Consider the following 25,423-nt stretch of genomic DNA (forward strand, 5'->3'; position numbering starts at 1 on the left):
ACAATGGAATATTACTCAGCCATTAAAAAGAATACATTTGAATCAGTTCTATTGAGATGGATGAAACTGGAGCCCATTATACAGAGTGAAGTAAGCCAGAAAGAAAAACACCAATACAGTATACTAATGCATATATATGGAATTTGAAAGATGGTAACGATAACCCTATATGCGAGACAGAATAAGAGACACAGATGCATAGAACAGTCTTATGGACTCTGAGGGAGAAGGTGAGGGTGGGATGTTCTGAGAGAATAGCATTGAAACATGTATATTATCATATGTGAAACAGAACACCATTCCAGGTTTGATGCATGAGACAAATGCTCAGGGCTGGGGCAATGGGATGACCCAGAGGGATGGGATGGGGAGGGAGGTGGGAGGGGGCTTCAGGATGGGGAACACATGTAAACCCATGGCTGATTCATGTCAATGTATGGCAAAAACCACTACCATATTGTAAAGTAATTAGCCCCCAACTAAAATAAATAAATTTATTAAAAAAACAAAACAAAAACAAACAAACAAAAAAATAAAAGTAGACAAAGTATAATAGTGTGCCTTAAAAAAGTGAAAAATACTTGGAACATTCAAGTAAGTTAAATTCAGATTTTTTTTTTTACCCTTATCTAGATGACAGATCATAACTCTTTCCTCATAATTTCTTACATCTTAATTAAGAGCAGCTTCTTCATTACAAACTATAGCTCTGGAACAAGCTTTGGCATCATTTTACAGCTATAAAAGAAATAAGGCATAAGAGAAGTTATCAGTATATTAGGTTACACATTTGATTGATGATAGGTTTGAGATTAGAATCTTGGTCCTGTTCCTAACTAAGCCATGCTGTTTTTATTAAAGCATGGATCGTCCCTTTTTGATTATAAGAGTAGATGTAGTAACTTATCTGCCAAACATGGATGAGAAAACACTTGAGCTGGCTTATTTTAAGAATAGTGTGTGTGTGCGCGTGTGTGTGTTAGTCGCTCAGTCGTGTCCAGCTCTTTGCGACCCCATGGACAGTAGCCCACCGGGCTCCTCTGTTCATGGGATTCTCCAGGCAAGAATACTGGAGTGGGTTGCCATTCCCTTCTCTAGCGGATCTTCCCAACCCAGGGATCGAACTTGGGTCTCCTGCATTGCAGATAGATTCTTTACCATCTGAGCCACCAGGGAAGCCCTTTCTTAAATTTCCAGAAGCAAAGCCATTGATTGAGTCTTTATACACCATATAAAATTAATCACAAATATATAATTTTAGATCACTACATTTTATTGGGTTGGCCAGAAAGTTTGTTCAGTTTTCCATGAGACGTTGCAGAAAAACGCAAATGAACTTTTTGGCCAACCCAACATTATTTCCAAAGAAGGCAATGGCACCCCATTCCAGTACTCTTGCCTGGAAAATCCCATGGATGGAGGAGCCTGGTGGGCTGCAGTCCATGGGGTCGCTGAGAGTCGGACACCACTGAGCGATTTCACTTTCACTTTTTCACTTTCACGCATTGGAGAAGGAAATGGTAACCCACTCCAGTATTCTTGCCTGGAGAACCCCAGGGACGGCGGAGCCTGGTGGGCTACCGTCTATGGGGTCGCACAGAGTCGGACATGACTGAAGCGACTTAGCAGCAGCAGCAACATTATTTCTTGCTACAATTTGTCTTGATAATAAGCCATAGCCTTAGCAAGGAGAAAGGATGATTCTTGTTTCAAAGAATTGTGGTTTTAAAGGAGCTATAAATCTGCCTTCATGCAAAAAATAATATATGATAATAGAATTAAAAAATCAACAGAATTTAAGTACAGTGTGGATTTGGGTTTAAATTAAGGAGGTATTGAAATCAGATTGATACTGAAGAAGGAAAGTCATTAATTTTACTTTATTTCATAGAAATTTCAAATGGCTTGTTGAGTCAAGTATATAGTTACAAGCCACCTTATATATTTTCACTAAAAAGAATGAAACTTTAAAATATTCCTCCAAAGCAGTTAGCACTATCATTCATGATTAAGATAATTATGCATACACATACAGCCAGAAGGACTGAATAACCAAAAGAAATAGGGTGCGCATTGGTGCATTTACTTTTGCTTTTTTCCTTTCTTTATAAAAATAGTATATTTGAACAGTTATTAAATTACTTAAAAAAATTGAAATATAGTTATTTTATATAATATTGTGTAAGTTTTAGGTGTACAGCAAAGTGATTTGGTTATACACACATGTATATGTATAAATCTATATTCTTTTTTAAAAAATTCTTTTCCATTATAGTTTATTACAGGTTACTGAATATAGTTCTCTGTGCTATATAGTAAAACCCTGTTGTTTATTTTTTATATGGTAGCATGCCTCTTTTAATCCCTTACTCCCAATTTATCCCTTCCCAACCCTTCCTATTTGGTAACGTTTGGTAAATTACTTTCTAAACTTCACCTTATATTATTCCTTTGTAATTCCATAGAAAATATCCCAGATACAGTAGAGGATAGTGACAGAATTCTCCAAGTATTTTCTCAGTTATGTTGGTGGAAAAGTAATTGCGGTTTTGCTTTGTTGAACTTTGCTGTTTGATATTGGAATACATTCTTAAATAAATGTGGTTATTTATTTATATTCTTAAATAAATATTCAGATTTAATTTTAATCTTTTTTGTTTATTCATTAATAGATAATGCTATGGTTAAATAGCAAGAGCTGTGGAGTTAGACATGGGTTTAAATCCAGACTACCTCAGCCTTGTTGTTGTGTTGTGCTTAGTCGCTTAGTTGTGTCTGACTCTTGCAGCCCCATAGACTGTCGCCCACCAGGCTCCTCTGTCCATGGGATTCTCCAGGCAAGAATACTGGAGTGGGTTGCCATTTCCTTCTCCAGGGGATCTTCCCAACCCAGAAATCTAACCCAGGTCTCCTGCTTTGCAGGCAGAGTCTCTCACCAACTGAGCTACCACCCTTAGTTTGCTTTTGTATGCAAGTGGAATAATACCTAGTTTATCAACTCGTGAAAATTAAATAAGATCATTTATGTTAAACGCTCAGTAAATGCCTATTTTATTAGTGTTAGTAATGCCATAGATCAGTAAAGCCGTTTAAACTTAAACCTTTCATAAATTTTCCTCAGTACTGGGGGTAGCATTCCATTTCTCCATCTCTCACAGGTCTGTCTATTGCACATTTTATATGATACAAATATAATTTTGGAACCACCACCTCTCTCCCTCAAAAGGGGAAAATTGGTTGGAAATTGTCCTAAGAGTTTATGGGCATATCTCACATGCTGTTTCCTAAGATACTGAAGCTTTCTTACGTCAGTAGACTGCAGGAAAACCAGCTTATACTGAGGTTCCTCTACTTTTTGATTGGCTAAAAAGAGATACTGTCCTTAATTTGGGAAAAAGCAGGCTGCACCTAAATTAACTTCCTAGAGTGATATGTAGCTGTAGTTAGAGTCCTACATACAAAACACATATGATTTCTTAAAATGTCTCTCCAACTTTTGATTCATTAATCAACTAGTCTGAGAACAGAAATGCTTTGGAGTGGAGGATGGGGGCCTCAGGCAGAGTCTTTGTGTATATCATCTCTCCATAAACAACAACTGTCAGTGCTTATTGAGTATTCTACTGATACTTGCAACGTTACTTTGTAACTTTTGGTAGGGCAGCAAGGTTAGCATCTCAGTGTATAGTTTTCCTTCTCATAGAACCTCTTATTGACTTTAGCCTACCAAATTTTTTTAATCATATCTTTTTCTGATTATGTTTACTGCTGTAACGTGTTAAGAATAGCCTTCTATTCTCAGTTGAAAGGAATATGGTTCTTGTAAGAAGTAGTGCAGTTCATTAAAAATAACCAGGATGATGCAGTATGCCTCAGGGTGTCAAAGACCAGAAGTTAGAGGTCGAAAGAAAAAAGAAAAAAAAAAAATTCCAAAGAACATGTCTCAGTACTTCCGCAGATTTTTGGCATCTTGACTCTGGTGTCACTAAAAGTAAACAATTAATGAAAATAAACAGGCTTAGAGGAGGAGGAAGTAGTCTTCAAACTGTGGGTCTCCTCACACATCCAGTCTCCAGCCAGCTTTATAAATGTCTAAAAAGCAAATAATCCAATTTTCAAATGGATGAAAGATTTAAATAGACGTTACTGCAACAAAAACACATAAGTACATGTAAAGATGCTCAACGTTATTAGTCATTAGGGAAATGCATATTATAACCACATTGAGATACCAGTTCACACTCACTAGGATTTTTTTTTTTTTAAGTAATTGACAAAATGGTGTGATCATTGTAGAAAATAGTTTCGCACTGGTTCAGATCTCTGGTTTGGGAAGATCCCCTGGAGGAGGGCATGGCAACTCACTCCAGTATTCTTGCCTAGAAAATTCCCATGGACAGAGGAACCTGGTGGGGTCGCAAGGAGTCGGACACGACTGAACAACTAAGCACAGCACAGCAAGTTAAGTATAGAATTACCGTAAGACCCAATGGTGCCATCCACTCACGGGTATACATAACGAAAAGAGTTGGAAATATGTTCAAACAAAAACTGGTGCATTAATGTTCATAGCAGCATTACAGCCAAAAGGTAGAAATAGTCCAAATGCCCATCAACTGTTAAACAAAATGGTATACCCATGTAGTGTGATGTTATTTCACCATTAAAAGGAATGAAGTACTGATACATGCTACAACATGGATGATCTTTGAGAAGAGAAAGAAAGTGAAAGTGAAGTCGCTCAGTCGCGTCTGACTCTTTGCCTGCCATGGACTGTAGCCTACCAGGCTCCTCCATCCATGGGATTTTCCAGGCAAGAGTACTGGAGTAGGTTGCCATTTCCTTCTCCAGGGGATCTTCCCAACCCAGGGATTGAACCTGCGTCTCCCGCATTGTAGGCAGACGCTTTACCATCTGAGCCACCAGGGAGACAGATCTTTGAGAAGATTATGCTAAGTTATGGAAGCCAAAGACAGAAGCCACATGATGTACGATTCCATATATATGGAATATCTGGCATAGGTAAATTCATGCAAACAGAAAGGTTGCTGGGGTCTAGGGGAGGGAGAGAATGAGTGTTTGCTAAAAGGGTATGGAATTTTCTTTTGGCGTAGTGAAAATATTCTAAAACTACTTGACAGTGACGGTTTCATATATTGTGAGTGTACTGCATGTCATTAATGGTAAATTTTATGTTATGTGTGTTTTACTCCAATAAAAATACTGTTTGTTCACAGTGAAAATAAGGAATGTGGGTCAGCACTAGGCGAAAGATGGCATCATAGATGTTTAGATTAACTAAAAGAACAATTTCTGAAAGGGGCTAGTGTTTTAGCCACTGAGTAGAGAGATAGCTAGTTAAATTTCTTGTCTTCTGTTTTAGAGACATAGTACCAGGTGATGGTGGAAGTGTAATGAAATTGGCAAAATGGATTTTTTGCAGAGTCAAAGCGCCATATTAAAAGATCCAAAATAGTGCTACTCAATATAACTTCCTGTGGAAATGGCTCTGTGCTATTCAAGTAGAGAAGTCTACACCCACATATAACTGTTGAGCATTCTAAATGGTACTAGTGCAACTGAAGAACTAAATGATTAATTTTATCTAATTCTAATTATTTTAAAATTAAATAGCCATGGTGTGTGTGTGTGTGTGTGTGTGTGTGTGTGTGCGTGCGTGTGTGCATGCATGCACATCAGTTGCTCAATTGTGTCCCACTCTGCAACCACATGGATGTAGCCTGCCAGGCTCCTCTGTCCATGGAATTTTCAAAGCAAGAATACTGGAGCGGATTGCTATTTCGTACTCCAGAGTATCTTCCTGACTCAGGGATCAAACCTATGTCTCTTGTGTCTCCTGCATTGGCAGGTGGATTCTTTACCACTGCGCCACCTGGGAAGCCTCGTGTACTGTCCACTGGCTATTATACTGGGTAGTGCTGACATGGTACTTAAAAAGTTTTACAGTGCTTGTTCAGCAGAGTAGGTCTCTCCCCATCCACAGGAAGACATTGAACCACTGCCTCTTCAGAATTGCTTTGAGGATCCACAATTAGTGAGTGGCGAACTGTGAGACAAGATAGAGAAAGTGAACCTTAATGGAGAAGGGAGAAACTAGGCAGCATGCTTTATGGGTGCCTCTGAATCTTTTCCTCAAAGCTTTTAATCTGTGCAATATATAGTAGTACAATCCCTACAATTGTAGTAGTCAAAGATGTATCCTTGGTATGATCTACATAAGATGTATTTTTTGATACTGTATATGTGTTTTATTTATAGAGGTAAAGAACTCCGAAGAACAGTATAATAAAATAATAATACCAAATGAAGAAAGTGTAGTCATCTACTACAAGATTAGACAGCAGCTTGCCAAACTGGGTAAAGAAATTGAAGAATACATTCACAAACCAAAATATTGCTTACCATTTCTACAACCAGGTCGTTTGGTAAAGGTATGTCATTTTTATTATAAATTTTTCAATATGTAGTATTTTTTTAGATGAAGATTCCAGTATTTTTTCTTACTTTACTTTGGTAGATGCTTCCTGCTACGGTAGTTGATCTGTACTAATTTTATTGTTTAACCTGTTTCACATAATACTGATTAAGGAAGGAGGGGTCATTTGAAGGCCTTTTAATCTCTACTAGTTTTCATTTGGGGGAATATAAATTGAAGTAGACAGTTTTGGAATTAATATGAAATATTTCTAGTTATGAAATGCTGTCCAAGAATAAGGCAATTTTGAGACCTGGATGAATTCCTTAGTTATAAAAGATTTCACATATATTCCAAACAAATACAAGATATCATTTTTCACACTTATTTGCCAACTGAGAGATTCCTGTTGCTTACTGGAAAGCCTGTGAAATTTGGCAGTGATTTCTGTAGTGTCAGTGTCTTTTTTTTTAATTTAACATGGATCTTTCAAAAAATACTTTATCAGGAAAACTCAGAATGTTTTATTAACCTATAATGTGGGCATGACATCTAAATTGCCTTCTGACATAAACACTCTTTTTTACTTGCTTTACTTTCTTTTCAGGTGAAGAATGAAGGAGATGATTTTGGTTGGGGCGTAGTGGTGAATTTTTCAAAGAAATCAAATGTTAAGGTAAACTGTTGTCCTGAAAGTAGAATTGTATATAAATTTTTAGTGAAATGTTTCTTCAGGATCAGAAAATCAAGCAGATTAGAAATAGCATTACCTTAAGAGAAGCTATGATAAAGTCTATATAAGGAATTAATTTTTCAATTAATCGTAGATTTTATCCTTAAAGTGGTATGGTTATTTTCCTAACACTATCACAAATTTTAATTTCATGACTGTTTTACATTTCTTCTCTGAGTTCACCAGTCCTTTTTTATACATTTCGTATAAATTGAATATTACAAAAATTAGCATCTGACATTGAAAATTGGAATTTTGATTTGGGTATATATCAGAGACTTAAAAGCAAGACCTTAAGAAAGCTGGTCAATTTTAATTATTCTCTCTAATTCATGTGAAGGCAATAGTAAAGTTGATTTTAGTCATTATTTATTTAAATACTTTGAAAATGTCACTTATACATAAAATCAAGGATGATTTTAATAATTTGTTAGAAGAATGATCACCTCAAAATTAAATCAGTCTTCCTGTCTATTGTATTTTCTTTACTAGTTGTAGGCACCAACTAAACAGGTGCCAGTAAGTGACCTCAGACAAAACATTTTGTATCTCCATGCGTGTTTTTCCTTATTTTTAAAATGAAAGGTTTGCATAAGGTGACATTTACACTGTTTTAAGGTTGACCATTTCATGAGTTTGTTATCATTAACTTATTAATCCCACCTTTGTGTAAAGGTAATTGAGAATTAAGTTTTGGAATTGAAAGTTAGTCCTGCAATATGTAAAGGAAATTTGAGATACTGATGCCATTTGTTGTGGAAAAATAAAGTTCCTAGGTTTGTGGTAGGTGTTTTGATTAATGGTCTATGGTTAATCCTACTAAATAGCTTCTTAAGGATATTTAGTTTACTATTACCATTTTCATAAATTACTTTCATTAGTAATTATTAACTTGCAAAAATTTTTTTCAAAGTATTGTCACACTCATTGTCTCATTTTATTCTAATTTAGGAAGCATTCATTGACCACAGACACAGAATCCCTGTACTTACTTATTTGGTGAACATAGCATATAGTGAAAATAAAATGGCAGTATTATAAAATACTTCAGAAAAGACATAAACAGAGTGCATTTAGGGCAGGAGGAGGAAGATATTTTGTTTGAGCTGTTCAAGGTGGCACCTGAGGAGGAAGAGAATTTTTGAAGTTTTAAACAGAACCGTAAACACTGAGTAGAATTTCATTTCATGGATATTCACTGGTGGAAGTAGTATGCATCAGGTGCAGAACACTTCAGATTAAGGGAAGGAGAAAAATCAAAGTATTGAGGTTAATCACCAAAAGTACTTAAAATACATATTTTAAGTATGTAGGTCTGGATTTAAACATTTGAAAGCAGTAGCAGGGCATTGAAGGTTAATTGGTTGATTGGTTTGCTTGGCTTTTTTTTTTCTTCCAGTTTTATTGAGATACAGTTTATATATAGCATTATATAAATTTAAGGTGTACAACATAATGATTTGACTTATATACATCATGAAATGATTATCACAATACATTAAGTGAACACCCATCATCACATGTCGATACATTAAAAACAATTTTTAAACTTTTCCATGTGATGAGAATTCTTAGGATTTACTCTCAACTTTCATTTATAACCTATAGCACTATTTATTATATATATCATGTTGTACATTATGTCCCTAATATGGATCTTAACAACTATAAGTTTGTATCTTTTTATTACTGTCATCTCATTCCTCCTTCCCTCACCCTTGCCTCTGATAACCACAAATATGATTTCTTTCCCTAAGAGTTTGTTTTTGAAGCATAATTAACCCACAACACTATTAGTTCCTGTTACACAACATGATATGTTTCTATACATTTCAAAGTGTTCACCTTGATACTTTTAGTTGTCACCATGAAAAGATATAGGCTATATTCCCCACACTGTACATTTTATGCTTATGAGTTATTTATTTTATAACTGAAAATTTGTACCTCTTAATCTCCCTCACCTACTTCTTTCCTCTCCCCACTCCCCCATCCTCTCTGACAACTGTCTTCTCGCTGTATCAGTGACTTTGTTACCATTCGGTTGTGTTTGTGGATTAGTTTTGTTTTTCATATTCCACAGTTATGTGAAATCATCCCATATTTGTCATTCCCTATCTGGCATGTCTCATTTAGCATAACTCCTTCCAGGTCCATCCATTCATGTTGCTGCAAATGGGAAGATTTCATTCTTTTTTCATGGCTTAGTAATATTTCCATGTGTTTATGTGTGTGAGAGACATCTTTATCCTTTCCTCTATCAATGGACTCTTGGCTTGCTTCTACATCTTGACTGTTGTAAGATACATAGTAATGCTGCAAAGAATGTAGAGGTGCATGCACATTTCCTTTTGGGTAATAGTGTTTTTGTTTTCTTCAAATAAATACTCAGGAACAAAATTGCTGGATCATTTGGTAGTTATGTATTTACCTTTTTGAGGAACCGTCATACTGTTTTCCATAGTGGCTGTACCACTTTACATTGCCACCAACAGTGCACAAGGGTTCCCTCTTTTACACAAGTTCTTATTTCTTACCATTTTAATAATAGCTATTCTGTCAGATGTGAGATGATACCTCATTGTGGTTTTGATTTGCATTACCCTGATGGTTAGTGATGTTGAGCATCTTTTCATGTACCCAGTGGCCATGTGTATTTCGTCTTTGGAAACATGTCTACTCAGCTCCTCTGCCATTTTTTAGTTATGTTTTTTGTTTGTTTTGATAGCAAGTTGTATGTTCTTTAGTCACTAAGGTTGTGTCTGATTCTGAGACCCCATGGAATCACATGTAGTTCATCTCACTTGCATGTGGTTTGCCGGGCTCCTGTGTCCATGGCATTTCCCAGGGAAGAATACTGGAGTTGGTTGCCATTTCTTTCTCCAGGGGATCTCCCTGACCTAGGGATCGAATCTGTATCTCCTGCTTGGCGGGACGATTCTTCATCACTGAGCCACCTCACCCCTTATTGGATATAGCATTTGCAGATATCTTTCACCATTCAGTAGGTGACCTTTAAGTTTTGTTGATAGTTTCCTTCAATGAGCAAAACCTTTTCAGTTTGATGTAGTCCCATTTTTTTGAATTTTTACTTTTATTTCCCTTGCCTGAAGAGACAGGTCTGAAAAAATATTACTAAGGCCAGTGTTAAAGACTTCATTGCCTGTGTTTTCTTCTGGAAGTTTTATGGTTTCATACCTTACATTTAAGTCTTGAATACATTTTGAATTTATTTTTGTGCATAGTGCAAGAAAGTAGTCTGGTTTGATTCTTCCACATATAGCTGTCCAGTTTTCCCAACACCATTTGTTGAGGAGACTGTCTTTCCCTCAATGTATATTCTTGCCTCTTTTGTTGTAGATTAATTAATTGCCAGTATAAGTGTGGGTCCATTTCTGAACTCTATTCTGTTCCATTGATCTATGTCTTTTTTGTGTGTCTACCATGCTGTTTTGATGACTGTAGCTTTGTAGTATAGTTTTGAATCAGAGTGTGTAAGATTGTTTTAGCTATCTGGGGACTTTTGTGTATCCATATGGCTCATATGATAAAGAATCTGCCTGCAATGCAGGAAACCTGAGTTCTCTCCCTGGGTTGGGAAGATCCAAGGGCATGGCAACACACTCCAGTATTCTTGCCTGGAGAATCTCATGGACAGAAGAACCTGGCAGGCTACAGTCGTGTCATTTGTGTCTGACTCTGCGACCCCATGGACTATACAGTCCACGGAATTCTCCAGGCCAGAATACTGAAGTGGGTAGCCTTTCCCTTCTCCAGGGGATCTTTCCAACCCAGGGATCAAACCCAGGTCTCCTGCATTGCAGGCAGATTCTTCACCAGCTGAGCCACAAGGGAAGCCCTCACTTTCCCAGGTGGGAAATAGGTAAAAGTGAAGTGAAAGTGTTATTTGCTTAGTTGTGTTTGACTCTTTGCCTACCAGGCATCTCTGTCCATGGAATCCTCTAGGCAAGACTACTGGAGTGGGTTGCCATTCCCTTCTCCAGTGACTTCCCTGGTGGCTCAGTTGGTAAAGAATCTGCCTGCAATGTAGGAGACCCGGGTTTGATCCTTGGGTCAGGAATACTGGAGAAGGAAATGGCAACCCACTCCAGTATTCTTGCCTGGAAAATCCCATGGATGGAGGAGCCTGATAGGCCACAGTCCATGGGGTCGCAAAGAGTTGGACACGACTGAGAGACTTCACTTTCACTTTAATGAAGATAATGGTGACCACCCTCAAAAGTTCCCATGCATGTACTGCTGCACTCAGTGCCCCCAACCCTGCAGCAGGCCACCACGACCCACACCTCTGCTGGAGACTCCAGACACCCACAGGCAAGTCCAGGACAGTCTCTTGTGGGGTCACTGCTCCTTTCTCCTGGGTCCTGGTGTTCAAGCTGAATTTAGAAAAGGCAGAGGAACCAGAGATCACATTGCTAACATCCGCTGGATCATCAAAAAAGCAAGAGAGTTCCAGAAAAACATCTATTTCTGCTTTATCGACTACGCCAAAGCCTTTGACTGTGTGGATCACAACAAACTGTGGAAAATTCTTCAAGAGATGGGAATACCAGACCAGCTGACCTGCCTCTTAAGAGAAACCTGTCTGCAGCTCAGGAAGCAAGAGTTAGTACTGGACATGGAACAACAGACTGGTTCCAAATCGGGAAAGGAGTACGTCAAGGCTGTATATTGTCACCCTGCTTATTTAACTTACATGCAGAGTACATCATGCGAAACGCTGGGCTGGATGAAGCACAAGCTGGAATCAAGATTGCTGGGAGAAATATCAATAACCTCAGATATGCAGACGACACCACCCTTACGGCAGAAAGTGAAGAGGAACTAAAGCTCTCTTGATGAAAGTGAAAGCGGAGAGTGAAAAAGTTGACTTAAAGCTCAACTTTCAGAAAACAAAGATCATGACATCTGGTCCCATCACTTCATGGCAAATAGATGGAGAAACAGTGGCAGACTTTATTTTGTTGGGCTTCAAAATCACTGCAGATGGTGACTGCAGTCATGAAATGAAAAGACAGTTACTCCTTGGAAGAAAAGTTACGACCAACCTAGAGACATTACTTTGCCAACAAAGGTCCATCTAGTCAAGTCTATGGTTTTTCCAGTAGTCATGTATGGATATGAGAGTTGGACTATAAAGAAAGCTGAGCACTTAAGAATTGATGCTTTTGAACTGTAGTGTTGGAGAAGACTCTTGAGAGTCCCTTGGGCTGCAAGGAGATCCAACCAGTCCATCCTAAAGGAAATCAGTCCTGAGTGTTCATTGGAAGGACTGATGTTGAAGCTGAAACTCCAGTAATTTGGCCACGTGGTGCGAAGAGTTGACTCATTTGAAAAGACCCTGATGCTGGGAAAGATTGAAGGCGGGAGGAGAAGGGGACAACAGAGGATGAGATGGTTGGATGGCATCACCAACTCAATGGACATGAGTTTGAGTAAACTCCGGGAGTTGGTGATGAACAGGGAGGCCTGGCGTGCTGCAGTCCATGGGGTTGCAACGAGTCGGACACAACTGAGCAACTGAACTGTTCAAGGAAAACAGCAAGCCCGTCTTCTACATCATTAACCAGTCCAATCTTACTCAGTGTCTTTTAACTGAGCAAAGTCTTCTTCGTGTTTTTCAACTGAGGGTAACCCACTCAGTGTCTCAAGTGAGTAAAAATCTTGCCAGTATCGTTCAGCTGAGTTTCAAAGATAACCTACTCCTCCAAAGAGGAATTTACTACCAAATATCTTGACTCCGAGGAGGGAGACACATCCAGTTGACCTCTGTTAGTACCAAGACTGGTTCTTCATGGAGTTCAGACAAAGGAGAGAAGTCCTTTACTCTAAGTCTGTTTGTTCACCAGAACTGCCGACGGGAAAAAAATGCATACCCTGAAAGTTGAGAATTATGTTTTATTTGTCAGACTTACAGAGGCCTTAAGCCAAAGAAACAACCTCTCAGATAGCTTTGAGGGATTGTTTTGAAGAGGGAAGGGCGGAGTCAGATACATAGAAAGTTTTTGTAAACAAAAACTAGGTAGTCAGAGCTACTGCTGTCAATTAAAGAAAACTAGACACCTTGAGTAAATGAATTTAACACTTCTCTGTGTGTGGGAAGATGCAGAAGTCTGGGCTTATTCAGATTGTTCCTTTGTTATGCACCTTACTTGTCCTGTTTTTCTCTGTCCTGAATCCCCTCAGAGTGAACCATTGGGGTGGGGTGGCTGCAGAGGCTGATAGTTTGATGGTTGGCAGAAATTGTTTTATCTTAGTCCTGAGTTCCCCTCAGGATCCACCATTAGGGGTGGCTGCAGTCAGTAATGGATGCACCATTCTTTGTTTTCTCATTTGGCAGGTGACATGACATTCTTTGTCCACAGAGAGAGAATGCATAGTAAAGAAGAAAATATTTTAAAGCATTTTAAGGAGATAAAAATGTATCATCAATATTTCGTGTTGTTTCTTTACATTCTACAATCTTGACTATCAAAACTATATTTTTCTTATGTGAAGGATGATGTTATTGATCTGTCTTTATCAGAGTACAGAACTAGAAAACGTTTGTCGGGAAAAGTTTTATCATCTTAGGAAATAAATATAACAGCAAGTTTTCATTTAATGCTGCAAAAAAGGAGGCTTTGGAATTATTTTCCATGCTAATACTTGAGAATATCTGTGTAAGTGGTTTTGGTAGTTCAGCATATCCTGTCTTTGCTTTGTATCTATGCCATACTGAAAATTGTTTTAAAACTCCTTTAAAAATAATCATATTTGGAAAAAAAAAAAACATGCTGAGGCAAAACTAGTTTGCCTTTTGAATTGGAAAACGGAGTTTATGCTTTCTTTGAAGAAATTTGTACTCAGGTTTAAGATGATTATGATTATACTTTCGATTTGTTTTGGAGATATGTTTTACTATTCTTAGGCAAATTCATAGGTTAGTACAGAAGTAGGTTGTAGGCATGAATTAATGGATATTTCTTGACAATTTTTGCATAAGTCTGTGCAGGAAGGATGGGAGGAAATCGAGTAATCACTTCTTTCCCTGTTCCCCTCTCGATCAAAATAACGACCCCTTATGGGGAACCTACCTGTATTTTGATGGGAATGTAAATTTGTGCAGCCACTATGGAAAGCGGCATGGATGTTCATCAAAAAACTAAAAGTAGAGTTTGCCATGTTGTGCTGTGCTTAGTTGCTCAGTTGTGTCCGACTCTACGACCCCATGGACTGTAGCCCGCCAGGCTCCTCTCTCCATGGGGATTCTCTAGGCAAGAATGCTGGAGTGAGTTGCCATGCCCTTCTCTAGGGGATCTTTCCAACCCAGGGATCAAATCCAGGTCTCCCACATTGCAGGCGGTTTCTTCACCATCTGAGCTACCAGGAAAGCCCAACAATATTGAATACTGAAGTTGCCATATGATCCAGCAATCCGACTCCTGTCATATATCTGGATAAAACTATAATTCCAAAAGATACATGCACCCCTGTGTTCATTATTCACAATAGCGAAGACATGGAAACAGTTTAAATTTCCATCAACAGATAAATGAATAGAGAAGATGTGATACATGTATACTATGGAATACTGTTCAGCCATAAAAAGAATGAAATAATGCCCTTTGCAGCAACATGGATGGAACTAGAGATTATCATACTAATGAGGCAGAAAGAGACAAATATGATATTATTTATATGTGGAATCTAATATATGACACAAGTTAATCTATGTAAAACAGATACAGACTCACAGAAATAGAGACCAGACTTGTGGTTGCCAAGAGGGAGAGAGGTAGAGGAGGGATGGAATGGCAGTTTGGGATTAGCAGGTGCAAGCTATTAATATAGAATGGATAAACAACAAGGTCCTACTATATAGCACAGGGAACTATATTCAATATCTTGCGATAAGCCATGATGGAAAAGAATATAAAAAGATTACACTGTATGTATAACTGACTTGTTTAGCAGAAATGAATGCAGCTTTGTAAATGTTGTAAACTGTGAAAGTGGAAGTTGCTCAGTTGTGTCTGACTCCTTGCAACCCCATGGACTGTAGCCTGCCAGGCACCTCTGTCCATGGAATTCTCTAGATAAGAATACTGGCGTAGGTAGCCATTCCCTTCTCCAAGGGATCTTCCCAACCCAGGGATTGAACCGAGGTCTCCTGCATTGCAGGCGGATTCTTTACCATCTGAGCCACCAGAGAAGCTGTAAACTGTACTTCAATGAAAAAAATAACTTCTCCATTTACCTAATTTTATACAAAAGAGATTATTCAAATATTGAATCAAAAACTAAAAATCTACTCTCAGTGTATTTTTCATCTTGTTTAATCAGTTATTTGAAGATACATACTTATTTTCTGATACTGATCATTCTTTTGGTTTCATTTTCTAATTCTAACATAAAATGAACTATAATGATAAGCTGATCATTAGAAACTTAACGATGCCATATCAGGTGACAATAATCATACTATTTAAATTCATATCAAGTAATTCCTCTGTTTTCTCGTCCAGTGGAGCATGTTGAAGAATGAAGGGACAGGCTTCATTTCATGAAGCAAACATTGTGTAGTATATGCCAGTCATAGTGCTAAATGCAAGAACATAATTACTGTACACATGGAATTTATAATTTGTGTGCCAGTTTTTGAAAATTAATATACTTTTATCCCATTTTTTTTTCTAGCCTAATTCTGGTGAACTGGATCCGTTATATGTAGTAGAAGTACTTCTGCGCTGTAGCAAAGAGAGCTTGAAAAATTCAGCTACCGAGGCTGCAAAGCCAGCTAAATCTGATGAGAAAGGAGAGATGCAGGTTTGTACTTTACTTTTCATTTCTAGATTTCAGATATTTATAATCACTGGATTTCCTGAATGTGATTATAATAAACACTCTCATGATTTCTAAACTGGAAGTTTTCAAGGTTTGTTAAAGCCATCTAAAACCAGTAGGATGATTAATCCCTTTATCAAATTATGGCAAGGTAATTAGTGACAAAGTGAAGGATAAAGAGAATTTAATAATGAAGCTGGAATTTACCTGGGCTAAAAAGATGTTTTATCATTAATTTGTGATTGTTTCATTTTACACTTTATTTCATCCATACTCTTTTTTTTGCATTCCTGTGAAAATAATGACTGAAAATAGCCAGTCTTTTGAAAATAAAAAAGTTCTGAGTTTCCTTAAAATAATTTAATTTACATGTTCTTTTAGTTAAGTGCAAAGCATTCAGTTTGCCACATTAGAAACCCATATTGAATGTCTCCTATTTCATTTTAAAATAATTAATATAGAGTAATTGTAGGTAAACCTTATTGAGATTTCAGGTATCTTTTTCTAGACCAATATACCGAAATTTTGTTATTTTTAAACACTGATTTAAGTATGTGGTACATTGGCTAGGTCTTTGAAGAAAGGTCATCGTAATGATACTTGTCATAATAGGCATTGGTTTTTGAAAAGTAAAATCGGCCACTGCAGCATCATAGTCTGCTGCTTTGGGTTGATGAAATGAATGTGGGACTCAGAGTTGACAGTATTGGAAAGACTGTATTGTTAAACATTTAAAAATAATCATTTAAAAGCCTAGTTATCGATAATTTTGAATACTAGCTAGCCTTTGGTCTTTGTCCCTCACTCTTATTTGTTCTCTAGAATTCCACCACCATTGAAACTTATATGATTTAGTTTTCCCTAACATTTATTTTATCAATTGACTGCTTGCTTAAAATTAGGCTAAAATTCTCCCAATCTGGCATATACGCCAGATTGTAGCCAAAGGAATCTTTGAAGTTGCTGCAACTTGGAATGGCAAATATGTGGCATACATACCAACAGTCTCCTTCTCTCCTGGCATACATTGATAATAATTCATGGCTTCCTTTTACATTCAAAGCTTAGACTCCAAGAAAATGATCTGATGAGTAAGTAATTCATTGGAGTTAGTATTTTAGGTGAAAACTATTTGTTGTCTGCCATGTTCTAGGCCCAAATTTTATTAAGAATGAGCATCTGTGCCTGTTGTACTTAAAGATAATGAGAAACTTTGGAGCTCTTAATAATACGATTTCATTCAGTTTAGTTGACGATCTCTACATAGAAGCCTTCACTGAACCCTGGGCAAACTGAGTGTCTTTCCTGCGCTGAAAAATCATTTTCTATTCAGTTTACTTTAGCATGTCTTACTAAGGAAATTAAGGTGGACATGCATAAGCATGAATTACATCAATATACATATTCTCTGACTTTAAGGGGTTTAGAGATACAGAGGGAGCATTTTGTCCTCAAAGAGGTAACTTATCGAATATGTGTGCATGTTGTAAGCTTATAAAAGAAGTAATGAAATTTAGGCAAATTTTTAGGAATGTTAGAACTTTTTCAAGATACATTTGCATTCCAAGATGTGGAAGCAGCATGGGCAAAGCACAGAACAGCCCTCTTTAAAAATAACTCCTAGTTTTTCTGTCTGGTGTGGTTGAATGACAAGGGCATAGAATGAAACAGGAAGGAAAAGTATACCTTAAGAAGTTGAATACATATATAATATTATTTGATTTTGCAAATTAATATTTTCAGTAGGACTCCTGGATATAGGCAAATAATGCCATAGGTAGTTTGTAAGGAAATCTCATCTCTCAACTACAGTGATTGTGTAGCACTATTTAGAGTTGGTTTGAACCTATTTCCTTTACATGAAATATGAGGAGGAAATGGGATTTCCCTAGTTACCTTTCCCTTCTCTAATTTTAAGTGTATGTAATGCCAAATTTAGCTTTTAATCAGCATTTGTATAAGACTTTGTAAAGTGGCTATTTCTTTTGCCTGTGAAATAAATCTTGAATTTGTTTTTCCAGAAAAAATAAGATGGCTTAGAATATAGCTAGCTTTGGATAATAGTTGATTGGTAGAGTTTAACACTTTAAACAATGTATTCTAAAAATTACTTTTGTCACTGTTGCTTTGCCACCTTCAGTGTGATGGTGAGGGAAGGGTATTCTTGTCAGGAGAATGCATGGAGGAAAGTTTGAAAATAGTTGTTTTTCAAGATTATGTCTAACAGAGTCATCCTGACCCATCCAGAGATTACATGAATATTTCATGGCCATCTGCACTTAAATAGTTTTTCCTTCATTTGTAGTGCTGTAGTACTTTAAGCCTGGAGAATCCCATTGACGGAGGAGCCTGGTAGGCTGCAGTCCATGGGGTCGCTAAGAGTCGGACACGACTGAGTGACTTCACTTTCACTTTTCACTTTCATGCATTGGAGAAGGAAATGGCAACCCACTCCAGTGTTCTTGCCTGGAGAATCCCAGGGACGGGGGAGCCTGGTGGGCTGGCGTCTGGGGTCGCACAGAGTCGGACACGACTGAAGCAACTTAGCAGCAGCAGCAGCAGTACTTTTAGATATTCAAAAAGTACCAATTACTGAGGATACAAAAATGAATGAAGTATGGATTCTGTGTTGAGGGAATCATATTTTTATGTACCGTTTGTTAGCCTGACTCTTAAAGCTTTGAATTTGCTTTTAACTTTTTAAATATAGTTCTAGGGACTTCCCTGATAGTCCAGTGGCTGAGACTCTGGGCTCCCAGTGCAGGGGGCCTGTGTTCGATGCCTGGTCAGGAAACTAGATCCTACATGCTGTGACTGAGACTTGGTGCAGCCAAATAATAAATAAATACATTTAAAACAAAGTAATAGTTTCTATTGAGGTATAAGCTTCCACAGTGGTTACTAACCACTCATCATACCTGTCACGTAGTGTAAATGGAGTTTTCTTATAACAATTCAAACTAAATTTAAGAAATGGCAGAATTTGAAAATGTGTAATGTTAATTTATATATATATATATATATATATATATAACACTTTTCTTTTGGTAGGTTGTTCCAGTTTTGGTGCATCTCCTGTCTGCTATCAGCAGTGTTAGACTTTACATTCCTAAAGACCTTCGACCACTGGACAATAGACAGAGTGTTCTAAAATCAATACAGGTATACACATTAATTTTATAAATTAAATGTAAATTTTATGTAAATATAAATAGATTTTATAACAAGGCAATTGATATGCTTTTAAGTATATTGCTTTCTTTCAGAAAAACTATAAACACTGCCAGTAGTGGCAGTTATTTTTAACAAACATAGTTGCCGCAGATCTATATGTAGATTGCTCTCTCTTTGAATCTACCAACAAGTTAGTCTCAAGGAGGGCTCACAAAGTAAAACATGACCACTGTTGTGTGTTAAATATGTTTGCTTTACTGATTATGAATGAAAGTTTAACTATAGAGTGTGTTTAAAGTTTTTATATATAAAATCATGTGCTTGGATTTTTGACCACTGTAGTATAGTTAATACATGGATAAAACAGTCTTATGGAAAATTATTAGTTGGTTAATAAATACATATTTGAAGAGCATTTACTATGTAGCAAAGGCCATATACTAAAATCTGCGAAAACTGTATGCTTTCTGTGTAGAGGAGAAATTTTTAAGCTGTGGTCCATATGTGGGCTTCTTGAAATGAATAGTTCTCTTAACAATTTTACAAAAAGTTTTGTGGGTAACCTTTTTTTTAAAATTTCTAACTGGCCAAACCCTGTCTTACGTTTAAGGCCTAAGACCCTGAAGTCTTCCAATGGGATATCAGACTGTAATAACCTATCTCTTCTCTGAACTCACATGTTCATTATATTTAATAGTTAAATCATGTTAGCAAAAAAATGTAGCAGTGGAGTTCTGGATCCCTTAAAAAGTTTGTCTTTTTAAGTCTTTCAACTCAGTACCACGCTTCCTAGGAATCAGCCCAAAGAAGTAATCAGAAAATTGAAAAAAATTTACACTTGAGATGTTCAATACAGGATTATTTATAATGGCAAGAAGTTACAGCAGCCTAAAATGTACAGTAATGGGTTTTATCAATAAGTTGTGCCACATCCAGAACTTATTAAACTCTAAATATTAGAATTATCAATAAATTATAATACATGTCTATGTGCATAGGAAAAACATAAAAGGAAATACTGGTTTAGCTTAGTCTTAACTAATATTATCTGTGAAGTGAAAAATGAATTTTAAATATTTTGTTTCAGGAAGTTCAGAAACGTTTTCCTGATGGTGTTCCTTTATTAGATCCTATTGATGACATGGGCATTCAGGATCAAGGACTGAAAAAAGTTATCCAGAAAGTAGAGGCTTTTGAGCATCGAATGTATTCTCATCCTCTTCACAATGATCCAAATTTGGAAACTGTGTATACACTTTGTGAAAAAAAAGCACAGGTATGGCAGAAACATTTTTATCATAGAATTCTATGTATTTCACTATATGAAAGAGTATATATTTTTTTCATTTTATTTTTCTATTGGTTTCATCAGCTAAAGCAGGAAGATGTCTAGCTATCAATTCTTACCAGCAAAAAAAAAGTTGATCGCTTTAATTGAAATATCATTCACATAGCATAACATTCATCCCTTTAAAGCATACCATTTAGTGGTTGTTAGTGTATTCACAGTATGGTCTACAACTATAACCACTGTCTAACTCCAGAACATTCTTATCACCCACAAAAGAAACCTCATACCTATTAACAGTCACTCCCCATTTCCCTACCCTCCAGTCCCTGGCAGCTGCAAACCTCATTTTTGCCTTATAGATTTGCCTGTTCTGGAGGTTTCATATAAATAAAACAATACAATATGTGGCCTCTGTGTTTGCCTAATTCTTAGTTAATGTCTTCAAGATTCATCCATGTTGTAGCATGAATTTGTATTTTATTCCTTTTTACAGCTGAAAAATATTCCCTTATATAAGTGTTATACCACATTCTGTTTACCATTAATCAGTTGATGAACATTTGGAGTTTTTCCATTTCTTGGCTGTTATGAGTTATACTGCTATGAACATTTGTGTACAATTTTTGTGTGGACATATGTTTTCATTTCCCTTAGATGAAATTGGGTAGAATTGCTGGTCATAGAGGAACTCTATGTTTAACTTCTTAAGAAACTGCCAAACTGTGTTCCAAAGTGGCTGCACCATTTCATATTCTCAGCAGCTTATTAAAGTTCCAGTTTCTCCACATCCTCCCCAACATTTGTTATTGTCTGCATTTTTAATTATAGCTGTTCTAGTGGTATGAAGTAGTAGTTCACCTTTTTAGGGTAACTAGCTGTGTTCTCTAACCAGTAAAAGCATTCTTACAGCCATTCTGAATAATGAATTTAGAAAAAGCTTTTTGAAGTGAACACATTTCTTTCCACTATCCACTTCTCTTCAACATCCAAATACCATTTTCTCCTTGAAGTTTATAACTCCTTGCTTTTATGCTTTTTCAACTTTTATCACATGCCACTCTTACTGTGTTTGTCTTTCTGTCTCACAGACTAGACTTTAAGCTCCTTAGGCTCAGGTGTTTCATTTTAGCATACTTGTACTCTTTCATGTCTCCCATAATGATCTATTTTTATAAAGTAGATGCATGGTATTTATTGAATAAATAATATGAGTAGAAACTTCTTGGCCTAATAAAGCAATGTGTGGAGCTAATAGTTTTAACAGCACTGCCCCTTCCTAGCTTTTTGTGAACTAACATGATGTGGCCCTGTGCCATGTTGGGCACAGTAAGTATGATCTCAGTGAACATGTAGTATATATACTATGCTATGGCCCACCATGAAGGTTTCTTCTCAAAATGAGGAAACTGAGACATTAAAAGCTTGAGTATGCTCAGAGTATGCTATTATGATCCTAGCCTGCTCATTTCTCACCAGGACCTTTGCAGCTCCCTCCCTGCTTCCAGTTACTCCCTAAACCAGAGAATCAGCTTTAACAGTTTCAACACAAGAACAAAGCGACTTGAGCTTGGTTGAGTGGTAACTGGAGAGTATCCATGGGTAACGTGACTTGAAGCCCCAGAGAAAGGCATTATCTGAGCTACTCAAATATAACAAAAAGGCCCTAGTGTCTGGCTAAATGAACTTGTTATAAAGACTGCAATACATGCAAAAAGTGCTTATGCAGGAGCATTAAGTTCTATAAATAAGACCTAAAATTGATGTTAACTATGTTTTTACTTTTGCTAAGTGGTAGTCATACACCAGAAAAGACTGAAAGGAAAAACCATAACTTGTTGTGAGATTATAGTAGGTATCTCCCCTGTTCTCCCTTACTTATATTGCAAGAAAACTATGAAGAGTTAACAATTTCATGACCTTCTAGAGACTGCAAGGTAAACTTAACATTCCTTAGCCCTGCTTACGAAGCACTTCAGAATGTTGACTGCTCAACTGTCAACATTTTAAGTCCTCATACCCTCTGACCCAGCTTTCTAAAAAGTGAGGCAGTATAAGGATGTTCTTGTAGCATTGTTTGAAAGAGCAAATGAATATAAACAACCTCTGAGTTCATCAGTAAGAAAGTTAGATACATGAATTATGCATATCCACACAATGAGTATCAAAATGACCCTTAAAAAGAATGAGGTAAATGTATATGTACTTTTTGGAAAAGAAATCCTGATTGTGTTAAGTGGGAAAGGAAGCTGACCACACTTTTTTGGGGAAAACTGCTATACCTGTGTACTCATGCATTTACAGACATGGATAATCTATTCTGTGTTCTTTTAAGGTATGTAGAAAAAGATCTAGAACAGCATCACGCAGTATATAATACAAGCTTCTCATATAATTTTAAATTCTTTAGTAGACACTTTTTTAAAAAAGTGAAAAACAGGTGAAATTAATTTTAATAAGATTTTTATTTAACTCAGTATATCTAGAATACATTTCAACATGTAATCAGTATAAAAATTACTGAGGTAAAAATCTTAAAAAGTAGACTCTCTTCTACCAACCTGTAAGCTTTGTATGCCTCTGGGTATTTAGCACAATCTTCTATGCTAATAACATAGGCCCATCTTCAATTAAAGAAACTTTAGAAGATAATTTTTTTTTCTGATAGGGCTAATAAACATGCTAGGTGGCATAGAGGTAGCATGCTAGGTAACATATAAAACATTCCTTCTTATCCTCCTAGCATTGTGACAACATGTCAGTTCATAGCAATGTAACTAATTGCTAAGAGTTTAAATTCTGGAGTCTGAATCCCATCAAATCCCAAGTTTGGGTTTGAATCCCATCTTTTATCATTCTCTATCTCTGTGATTTTGACAAGTTTACTTGGTAATCTCTCTCTGCCTCAATTTTCTAATCTGTAAAATGCACATTTATGTCTGCTGTAAGAATTACATGAAATAATGTAAAGCACTTGGAGAAGCTGGATTCATAGTTAGCTGTCAATAAATGTCAATTACTGACCACCGTCATTGCCTTTAACTTCTTCTCAGTTGAAACTTAATAAAGCATCTGCAAAATACCAGAGTCTTTGAATTTCAGCTTCTCAGTTCCTAAACTTTCTGTCAATGTTTTTCTGAATTTCAAGCCTCCACTTTAGGATCCCAGTGTTTTCTAGCTTTGTACTGTCATCCTCTGTCACAGTTGAAGAGTGTATAATATTTACGGATTAATGGAATTTTAAAACACATCTAACCTAAAGTATGACCTCAAAATAACATTTTCCTTTTAAGCTTTCATCTCTGTCTACAGAATAAAGACTTATTTTCTTTGCTAAATCCATTTCCAGCTTTTAGGCAGATTTTTGTGCAATTTGAGGGCTTAAAAGAGAAAGAACACAAGATTCATATACTCATCTTTCTTTCCTTATTCTCTGCGTTACCCCTAATTCCATAAGGATGAAAAGCCAGAGCTGATGTGATTACTACCTCAAATAACATCCTTCTTCTTTTATAATATCCTGGAATAGTAAGAAACTGCTGTGTCCCTCCCCCAATATAATGTTTTTGGTTTCATTTCATGAGTAAGTGCAATTTTGATTTTGTTTACTTTATTATTGAACTTCTTTGTACTTTTATATGCCTTAGATTGCAATAGACATTAAATCCGCAAAGCGAGAACTAAAGAAAGCAAGAACTGTACTACAAATGGATGAGCTCAAATGTCGCAAACGTGTTTTAAGGAGGTTGGGGTTTGCTACGTCTTCTGATGTCATAGAGATGAAAGGACGAGTGGCTTGTGAGATAAGCAGGTAATACCTGGTTGTTATAGAAAACTGATTCTAAAATGGAATACTGATTTTAAAAGAGGGTTGTTAATCTTTTGGAAAAAGAACTGTTTTAAAAATAATAAAGTTTGGTGCTTTTCATATTAAAATACAGGTTTTGGCCATGAAGTTGAGAAATTAGGGAGAATAAAAATCTTGGGTCTTACTGATTAATGCAGACACCATTAGTATTTTCATGTTTTCTTTTTCTTTATTTTAATGTACTGTGGAATTTTTATGTAACTAATCTTAGTTTACACATGAATTTTTATACTTTTAATTTTTCTGTAGTTACAAACAGTTTCCCACCTTGAAACTAAAATCATTGTCCTCTTTTATGTAAAGTTTTGGGCTACTGTAGCATGTTATATGGAGAAGGCAATGGCACCCCACTCCAGTACTCTTGCCTGGAAAATCCCATGGACGGAGGAGCCTGGTAGGCTACAGTCCATGGGGTCGCTAAGAGTCGGACACGACTGAGCGACTTCACTTTCACTTTTCCCTTTCATGCACTGGAGAAAGAAATGGCAACCCACTCCAGTATTCTTGCCTGGAGAATCCTAGGGACGGCAGAGCCTGGTGAGCTGCCGTCTATGGGGTCGCACAGAGTCGGGCACGACTGAAGCGACTTAGCATAGCATAGCATAGCATAGCATGTTATATGCCACAGCTTAAAATCAGATATAAGCTTTTGTATATTAGATATAAGCTGTTTATTTTGGTAATCTACCACATTACAAATGACCTTAAAGCTAATGACTTAAAACAGAAGTCATTTCATTCTCTCTGGTTGTTTCTGTGGGTCAGAAATTCTAGAAGAGTGGGCTCTTCGGATGGCTTTGGCTCAGGATCCCTTGTGACTGCCATCATTTTGAAGATAGTTTGCCATAGTCATGACCATTATTCTCTGTGAGTCCATAAAAGACATCTCGAAATAGTTTTTATGTACTCACCAAGGCCCTAATGAATGGGGTCAGAAAATTACAAGCCTTGTAAATGCTTTTGGACATTCCTAATGAAGACTTATTCATATCATTCTTGTGGACCATCTAGTTCAGATAGGACTTCAGATATCTGCAGGGGCCTAGATTCTGTGGCAAACAGAATGGTTCTAGGCCA

At 36.8% G+C, this 25,423-nt stretch overlaps 1 protein-coding gene across 3 annotated transcripts in view; it reads left to right on the top strand.

Annotated features, from left to right (window-relative positions):
• The window catches only part of MTREX (Mtr4 exosome RNA helicase), a 95,590-nt gene that overhangs the window by 51,149 nt on the left and 19,018 nt on the right, over positions 1-25,423 (top strand). For all 3 annotated transcript variants that reach the window (XM_081517786.1, XM_081517787.1, XM_081517788.1), the window contains exons 17-22: positions 6,280-6,452; positions 7,044-7,112; positions 15,870-15,998; positions 19,068-19,178; positions 20,278-20,466; positions 24,126-24,289. In XM_081517786.1, the coding sequence (XP_081373912.1) occupies positions 6,280-6,452; positions 7,044-7,112; positions 15,870-15,998; positions 19,068-19,178; positions 20,278-20,466; positions 24,126-24,289 (835 nt within the window). The remainder of the gene's footprint in view (positions 1-6,279; positions 6,453-7,043; positions 7,113-15,869; positions 15,999-19,067; positions 19,179-20,277; positions 20,467-24,125; positions 24,290-25,423) is intronic.

The sequence above is a fragment of the Giraffa tippelskirchi genome, chromosome 8 (assembly GCF_054371585.1).
Source record: "Giraffa tippelskirchi isolate mGirTip1 chromosome 8, T2T-mGirTip1v1.2.pri, whole genome shotgun sequence".
NCBI classification, from domain to species: domain Eukaryota; kingdom Metazoa; phylum Chordata; class Mammalia; order Artiodactyla; family Giraffidae; genus Giraffa; species Giraffa tippelskirchi.